An 8,865-nucleotide genomic window follows, 5' to 3' on the forward strand; every position below is an offset into this window, starting at 1 on the left:
TTTAATTTCAAAATTCAAAAAATTTAAATTGTTTTTTAGTTTGTTGAATCGTTTTTGAATTTTTTTAATATCCTTGTGTTATATTTTTAAAAGATAATAGACCATCTATTTAGACTCTAGATCTACAAGGTGTTCCATTTCAAAAATTGATAAATTTTTTACCTGGCTCAGTATACAGGCCGTGCGCTATAGCATGCTGAATAAAGGTGCAGATTGAATATGACATCAGCAACTGCCGGAAAATCTTGTTGATTGAAATTCCTACTTTAGTGGCGTTCATTTAAGCGTATCTTGCGCTTATAATATCATGCTCGTTATTATGACTTATGTACTGCACTGGAAATTCTGAAAACACATTGTGCATATCTTCCTAAGTAAATATAGCGTCATTCTATTCCTTACGCTAGCGAAAATATTCAAAGTTTCTTTTTCTTTCTTGTTTTTTTAATAACAAACAATTAAGGATCCTATAAAAGTGTCAAAAATAGGACATCCTGTATAATTCATGTCAGTAGTTGCCATTTTGAATTTCATTTTTTGTGAAACTTATAATGAAAAAGGCATATGTTATTCGAAATGAATCAGTTTCAAAAATTTTTAAACGATAATCGGCACAAAACTGCAAAATATTTAACCTAACCTATCTTCACTAATATCAAAGTTAGCCATGCACCTCACTCGATCTGGAACACCCTGTATGTCACATGTTTTTACAGTCGTCATTATCTAGCATGTCTGTTCATGGTGTAGGTGTAGGCTTTGGTCCAAGATTCTGGCGTCGGAACCTCATTAACCCTACACTTCTTGAAAAACTTGTTAATATTAAAAGTTGTCAGATAGGCTTACAATAAAAATAATTTCTCTTATACAGGATGTACCAGAAACCCCGAACATAACCTTAAAACCTGAGAAATATTAATTTGTGATGCACACCAAATTGAAATAGCAGAGCCATTTTGTTTTTGACAAATAGGGGATAGATTACCCGTTCTAACTCATCTTTGAAATAGATCAAAAGTTAACTTTGATATTAGGTGTCAAAAGGAACCCTATAATTAACACTATTCAATCGAGAAATGGAAACTATTCAATCGCAATTACTTTCTATACCAAAAATTAAAAAAAAACGCGAGATTTCAGTCGTTTTTATCAGCAAAGCTCTATCACTACTTTGATGTATGAAAATCAAGGGTGGCTATGAACTGGAATGTGAATGACACAAATAAAACTATACCATTCCGTTTGACCACGCCCATAAATAACAAGTTTTTTGAGAAATGCATAGTTAAGTATCTTTCGACGCCAGAATCTTGGGGCATCCTGTATATTCATTTTTTGTCAATTGAGAGGTCGCTTGATGTTTCGTGGAATATTTTGCAAGAAAGTGAAACCTAGAGAGAAACCATTAACTATCAAGAAAATTTATATTGACATTGATTCTAGCCATCGGAGGCCTCCGAAACAAAAATACAGCTACCCGTTTTGGATGACGTCGAACCACCAGCGAAGAGATTGCGTGAAAAAATTGACTTAGAGAAATGATCAACTTAACATTTGAACACCCTTTGTTTTCTTTTTAAACAGTGTGGCGTTTGTATAAAGAAAAGTCGTCGCGAGCACTTTTGGAACAATGTGAAAGTTGATAGGCAAAAAAAGCATGTATTAATTTTTTTGTACATATGGTTATATACTAACTTTTTTAACAATAACGAACGAAAAATAAATTTCATCTCTTCAGTGGTTTACGTGTTTATTCTGCTGCTGATATAATTTTTGGATTAAATTTGTATAAAGCCTTGTATTTCGTACATAAATCTCAATAAGAATTCTGTCAAGTTAATGGAAATAAAGAAATATTTTGTATATGTTTGTAGACAGAATCATTCCATAAGTACGTAATTTAAAAATAGTTTGTGAGTAAATTGTTACATGAAATACATAATACTATTACGTTTTCAGGATTCAAATATTTAGTACGAAGGATGCCTATAAATTTTAGGGTAAGTTTTGCTATTAAGATTGATTTAAATGATAATTATAAATATCTTTTTTGTTTAGTGATGCGAGTAATTGTATTTTTAATATTTTTTCAGTTATATCAAATTTTTGTCTTATTTTATGTTCATCTATGAATTTTAATAGTTTGTAAGAATTGTCACGATGGTTTTGTCTTTTCTAATTAAATATAAAAATTTTTATTTTTTATTTCAATATGGTCGCTCGTATGTACAGGTAGGATCAAAAGTTATGTCCTACAGATACATCAATTCTACCATTTTCTTTACAATTTATTTCAACTTCGTTTCTAAATTCAAGTTAGTCTTGAAATAACCAAAGCACCATAAAACCAGAAAAATTAAATTTTGGTTTATACTTGCACAAAGCACACTGGCAATTTTCGAGATTTGATACATCTATGTGTGTAAGATCATAAGCTGGAAGAGGCTTCCATGCTCTCGATGAAATAATACTGATGAAAAGAGCAAATGAGCAAGATTATTTTTTTGAAAAATATAAATAAAATGAGCAAAGGATGAAAATGGTAGAACCATACGCACCGAAAATATTGAGCTCAGTTTTTTTTGGAGCAGGTTAGACGCAAGCTGACGAACCAAGGAGACATGTATTGGTGCGACAAAGCGATATAGCATACATTCAAAAATGAACACTTTGCAACTAGTAACACGTCACATAAGAATGGCCGAATGTTATACTTCAGAAAGTAGTAATTGGATGGTGGTGGATTCATAACCTTGGGTCTATTTCATGTTTTCTGATCTACTTAAGGGACCTTATGTACGATAAAAGGCGGTTAAAATTACGAATGTGATAGACAAACGATACTTGGTACAAAACAACATCGCATTTTCAGATAATAAAAATGTGACATAGGAACACCCTATAGGAACACCCTATATAGTGATTTTATTAAATCTTAATTATTTCAGTTATGTTTATCTGTGGTTATTTGAAGTATTTTGGACCTATGTCTATGATTTTGGATATGAAACTTTGAAGCTGTCATATGATGTATATAATCTTACTCGTAGATATAATCAAAGACTATACAGGGTGTCTGATGTCACTTTTTTGTTATCTGAAACATGCGACGTTATTTTGTTTTTTTAATTAAAGATTGGGATTCCGTGGAAAATACACCTTTGTTAATTGAACGGTCTTCCTAACTCATACAACTAGGAAAGTTAGCAATAGTGCTGACCCAATTTGGAAGGTACTGATAGAATAAACAATCCTATGTTAAAATCTAATTGAATTTGTATTTAGAACCTATTGTATTCATCTAGACACCACCCTTTCAGATACAATCGATAAACCCAGCCATGGATCTTCTAAATTTTCAGACTTGTAGGTGGATTGATCATAATCATTAAAAATCTGTCATTACAATATTTTATTGCCCTGTACATTATTCCTATTATTAATAGTAATCTTAATCTGCCTCTTATGTTCGTCTTTAAATGCCTCACTGTTAATTTTCTTTTCACATCTTCTCTCCTTCCTGTACTCTCTCAATAACCTTTTCCTTTCCCTCTTCTCTTCTAAGGTTTCATCAGGAGGACGAATTGAAAGTGTGGATAATGTCGAAATTATTGATTTGGCAGCAACTGACGTGGGTCCATTGTGAGTTCTGTTATAGTCTTCATTTAATTGGGATAGAGCTTTTGATGTAAGTTTACTGGAGTTTAGGATGTCTACTGGAATACCAGTTCTCATGTTCACTTTGATCTTTGTTGGCTAGAAATTTGTAAAATATAACGAAGGTTAACAAGTTGTAAGTACTCACCTTAGGGTCTTTAATTAGCTTAGGATGATTGTAAATATTGGAATATGTGCTTAATATTGATTCGCAATCCCACTTTTCCCTTTCAGGAACACAAATTTTGACTAATTCTTCTTCATTTTCAAGATCGGATTCTTCGTTTGGCTTATAAATTACTTTACCATCTTCCTTGTATAGATTTTCCTGCTCTTTCCTTTTTCTATATTCATCAGCATAACGTAACAAAAGGTCTGTAGCATCAGGTATGTGTCCCTCAATCTCATCTAAATCCAAAGCCCCAATTTCGGTATCATCGTAAGTCGCATACAACTAAAACTACCTAATCTAGTAAAACCATTAATTATATATATACGGGTGCAACCTGCTCAAATTTATCATCTAGTAGTGTTAACTGATCATTTCGTCTCATTACAGAACTACTCATTGAGTATTCAGTAAATCGTGATTTGGTCTCTTCATCTCTGAAAGTATACTCACGATCCTCTAATGAGTTTACTGCATCTAGGGCTTCCGAATCAAAATCAGAATCAACATCAGATTCTACATCTTCATCCACTTCAGCATTAGCGAGTTCTATAAAATTATCTTCCAATTCATTTTCCGGATCATCATAATCAAAATCTTCATCCATAGCGGCCACTACGTCTGGGTCCAAATCAGGTCTGGGCCCTAATAGAAGTGATATTACAATGTAAACAGCAAAGTAACTTACCTCGATGTGGTGCAGCCTTATTGAGGAGACCAACCTTTTCTTCAACGGTAGATGCGAATACTGAACTTGGTAGTTGTAATTTAGGTTTTGCAATAGCTTTTGCATCTGTGCCAGACTGCTCAGGTACCCATTCAGCCGTCGAATTAACATCTCGTAAATGTTGCAAGTAATTATAGTCATCATCATAAAAAATTCCGTACTTTTCCTGCTCTTCTTTGCGCTTTGTGGGGCCCTATTGACAAACATTTTTAAACGACCAAATCGCAATAGGTTACGTTACTTTATTATTCGTTTTCTTGTGTAGTGGGATCAAAACATGTTGCGGGGCAGATTCGTCTGCTGCCAAAGGATCCTGTTGACTTCTGTGCACTAGATGGAAAGTGACCGCATTCTTACGGTCAATGAATTTCTTTTTATTCTTAGGCTAAAAATAAATAAACGTTGCAAATTTATTTTTCAAGAAATTAATATTTACCATAATTACGACTTTAACCTAAAAAGCACGTTGTCAAGAAGAAAAAATATTTAGGTTTGACAGTTGGCGAACCAGTGAACACTAAACAACATCAATTTGTGGTACCAAAACGGTTTTCCTTCTACGGTACAATCGGATAATGATATATATATATATGTATAATATTTACTATACAATGCGGATAGTACAGATGTTCGCACGACACCTCAATTTATCATTTACGGAACAACATGAAAAGTTTGAAGAAAGAGTTTCTCTCTTACGATTACCCTTATACCTTTTGTTAATACATTATGTTGTGAGATAGGTAGCTGAAATGTACCTAAGTTTTGATTTTCGTTGAAAAATAATCAAAAAGGAATTCGCGATTCAGATTAACACTAGAGGCGCTGATGTAATTTACAAATACGCGTATTTGCGCCGGTTGGTAAATATTATTGGGTTTATTCTAACTGGTTTTTAAGTGAAATTGTACTAATTGGAAAATGAATTGAATTTATCCTGCCGTTTGTAAGACTTTAAAATATAACCCCTTAATCCTATCCTACCTGAAAGGCCTTTTTCTTAAGAATTCGAGGCTGTCACAATGTGCTGCCACCAGAGGTCTCAGTGTTAATCTGAATCACGGCATCCCGTATCTTCACACTGAGTTTTGCTTGGCAGGAAAAGCTTCTCGAAGCAGAGCCTTCCATTCTCCCCGGGTGTGACCAACTGTGGGCTGGTTTCCAGGCCCCGGGCAGTTTTTAGCGCCCTGTGCTATGTTTACCCCCGTAACTAATGTTTACAATAGTAAATTGCGTGCTTAGTGACCCAGCTTGATAGGTAGAAATAAGCACCTTTTACTACAGGCGTTGAATGATAAGTAAAATAAATTTAGTTTTGCAGATTTATTTTGACAGAAATTATCCACAAGCCCAAATCTAAACTGCAAATATTAAGAAAACATATAACATCCCCCCCGAAAATTGTAACCCAGTTAGTTTTACGGTTATTAATTGTAGGTAACAAGGTTTTCCATCTCATTGATCAAGAAGGGGTTTTAGCAAAGCACAAAAACAGATAGTGTTGCATTGTTTAATTACGACAAATATGTAGTTAGATTAATAAAATAGATGTAATACTAACAAAAATACCTGAAAATACTTTTTGTATCTCCACAATTCTTCAGACGTTCACTATAAGGTTTGTAACTAAAAAATAGAAAGCTCTAAGGCTATTTATACATAAATAACATCAATATTTGATGTAACATATCACAAGTTAAAGTTTTTACTATCCATTAGATGTTGGTAAGTAGGTATAGAACATGCTAAAATCCGAGATAGTGGTATAGCATAATATAATCTTATACAATATTGTGTCAACTATTCTAATACTAAAATTGCATTGCTAATGAAACAATGACAAAAATCTAATTTCTTGTAAATTTCCCAGTTGTTTAAACCATTTTTGGTTTTATGAATTAGACTTTTGCCATGTTCTTACGCTGGGTATAGAATAAAAAAAATATTGATATTTGGCATGCCATTACATTAATATGCTATTGTCAAAGTTTTTGTATTAGTAGGCTAAAAATAGGTATAAGTAATCTTGTTTTTCAATAAAACATTATTCAATTTTACATGGTAAATACATAAAGAAACCTCAATGTGAGATCGAAAATAAATTTGTGTGACTAAATTAACAACAAACAATGAAACAAAACTAAGGCAGAGATCAAAACATTTTGCGCTTCATTCCAGAACAGCTAATGCTGTCGTCGCCATCAGCTAATTAACTTGATATGTTGAGAAAAATGTAAATAAACGAGCTCGCTGTTCTAGGAAAGAATGAAAATGCAACTTAACATTAATGAGTCTTTGTTCGTCAAATTAATTTGCATTCAAAACTAAAACGTATTATCACAAATAGAACTTCACACTTTCAGTATAGTTTAAGCACAAAGTACGTAGTGCATTTAAGAAATCGGTTCATTAAATTCCTCCGGTAAATAAATTCTTTGTGGTTGCGTTATATCCGCACGACACACCGGGCACCTTTCACAACGAGCAGCACACGATGAGCACGCGACAACGTGCGCACAGGGAAGAAATGCGGTGTCGATCTGTAGATCCATACAAATTTTGCAAGTCATGGCGTCCATGATTTTTGTTAACCGTTCGTGAGAACTCTGTAAAGAAAATTACATAAGCAAAATTGATATTTATAGTATGAGTTTACCATTACTGTTTTTATTTTTCAAATCAAATCACAACTTGTTTGTTATGCTAAATATGAAGCTGACGTCATTAAGGCCACACCTAAATATAATTGATATATCTTATTTGAAATGTGTGTTTGTGCCTGCGCATAGCAATTTTTAACAATGCCTATCAAAACAAAATGAACAAGCATTCATTTGTTACCAAACCCATTCAAATCTGTCATTTTTCTGTTTATTATACATACTTTCTGCACCAACAGTGTATATGAATTGTTCTTGCGCATGCGCAAAGTAAGTTTGATATAGTGAATATGATTTGAAACTTTTATTTTTTAATTTTGAAAATTTTAGATTTAAATAAAATATGGGTAGATGTTTTAGAAAGATACATACCCCTCGTCGACTCTCCTCATAACACTCTGGCTTTTGACCATCGATTATATCTTGAAACATTTTTGACTCTTGATATAGCGCCCTCCTCGCGTTATCGTAGACCTCCCTGCATGTCCTTCTTATATCAAATACATATTTTTTACCGAGTGTAGAATCTTCATTAAAAATAGAAACTATGGTCCCTTTAAGATCCCTTATAAATTGCGCCGTTACTGCACTGCCAACGGTTTCGCAGCTGTAAAATGCATGCTTTTCGGTTATAGCGCGATATAATCCGTTCGCCGTCTGACTAGAATCTAATTTAATTTCTAAATGAGCTTCTACATTATCCACCGATAGATAACCAAGCTTGAAACAACGATTGTGCGACGTGGCACTCTGAATTGCGGTAAATGGAATACTTTCTTTTTCTTCGTTTCTATTGTACATAGTAATACCGTTGGGACCGACGCCGATGACGACGCCCATATTCGATTTGGAAGTAAAAACTTCTTCACCAAAGTTGTCGAGGGCGGCAACCTCGTTTAGCAACCAATACTGGGCGGTGGCCGGTTTCATACCTTCGCGTTTCTCATGTTCGCTGATCACCATTTGTAACAAATCCTGAGGTTTTTGCACGACTTCTGTTGAGGAAATGGATGAAAGTTGCATGTATAAATGATGTGGTGGCTGTAGCGGATTATAATCTCCGGATTCGGCTTGAGCGATTAAGGCAATTAGCTTGGCAACCACACTCCAATTTGGTACTAAAAGACGCTTTTCAATTAAATCTAATTTCGCGTGAAGATAAAACATGTGCCTGTAACAATACGTTCTGTTAACAATAACATTGGGGAAAATCTTAGGAAACTTACCTAGTTGTCTCTTGCAACAGCAAGTGTGGCGGTACCCAAAACTTCACGCGTAAAGCGAAACGAAGAGGCGATGTATGACCGTGACAGCCAACTTGACGATGTATTGGATTTCTTAAATTTAACCACAACTCCTCCCCTTTACTACTTTCATATTTTAGACCGAAATAGTCGGACTCATTGGAAATGCCCAGATGTTCGCAAACCTGAAACAAACATTAACAAAAGTTAGTGAGATCAAGCCAACACTTTTTAAGTTGAATTAAAATCAAGAAGGGGGCGATGTAACGGAATTTGTAATTCAATTGTGTTTTTGGTGATTATATAATGTGTATAATAAAATTGCTAGTTGCATGCCATCACATTTTTTGTTTCTGCAACAAAGTTACATACTGTACGTCGAGAAATTACTGGTAAATTATAGGACAA

The 8,865-nt window shown here is 33.9% G+C and overlaps 2 protein-coding genes across 2 annotated transcripts; both read right to left on the reverse strand.

The window, feature by feature from the left end:
• Window positions 1-3,395: 3,395 nt before the first annotated feature.
• LOC116159449 (protein LTV1 homolog) lies at window positions 3,396-5,118 on the reverse strand. The gene is made up of 6 exons (XM_031472417.1): window positions 4,990-5,118; window positions 4,795-4,938; window positions 4,515-4,746; window positions 4,164-4,471; window positions 3,806-4,111; window positions 3,396-3,756 (listed from the first exon to the last, which is right to left on the reverse strand). Exons 1-6 carry the CDS (start codon window positions 4,990-4,992, stop codon window positions 3,403-3,405), a joined length of 1,347 nt encoding a protein of 448 aa, XP_031328277.1. The 5' UTR covers window positions 4,993-5,118; the 3' UTR covers window positions 3,396-3,402.
• A 1,144-nt stretch (window positions 5,119-6,262) lies between these two features.
• Window positions 6,263-8,642, reverse strand: LOC116181678 (E3 ubiquitin-protein ligase MYLIP; the record flags this gene model as incomplete). The annotated part of the gene is given in 3 exon segments (XM_031502091.1): window positions 6,263-7,159; window positions 7,586-8,384; window positions 8,440-8,642. Coding segments are annotated over 3 exon segments (1,215 nt in total), but the record flags the coding sequence as incomplete, so codon positions are not given.
• Window positions 8,643-8,865: the final 223 nt, after the last annotated feature.

This window comes from Photinus pyralis, unplaced genomic scaffold (genome assembly GCF_008802855.1).
Source record: "Photinus pyralis isolate 1611_PpyrPB1 unplaced genomic scaffold, Ppyr1.3 Ppyr1.4_LG1, whole genome shotgun sequence".
Taxonomy (NCBI): Eukaryota; Metazoa; Arthropoda; class Insecta; order Coleoptera; family Lampyridae; genus Photinus; species Photinus pyralis.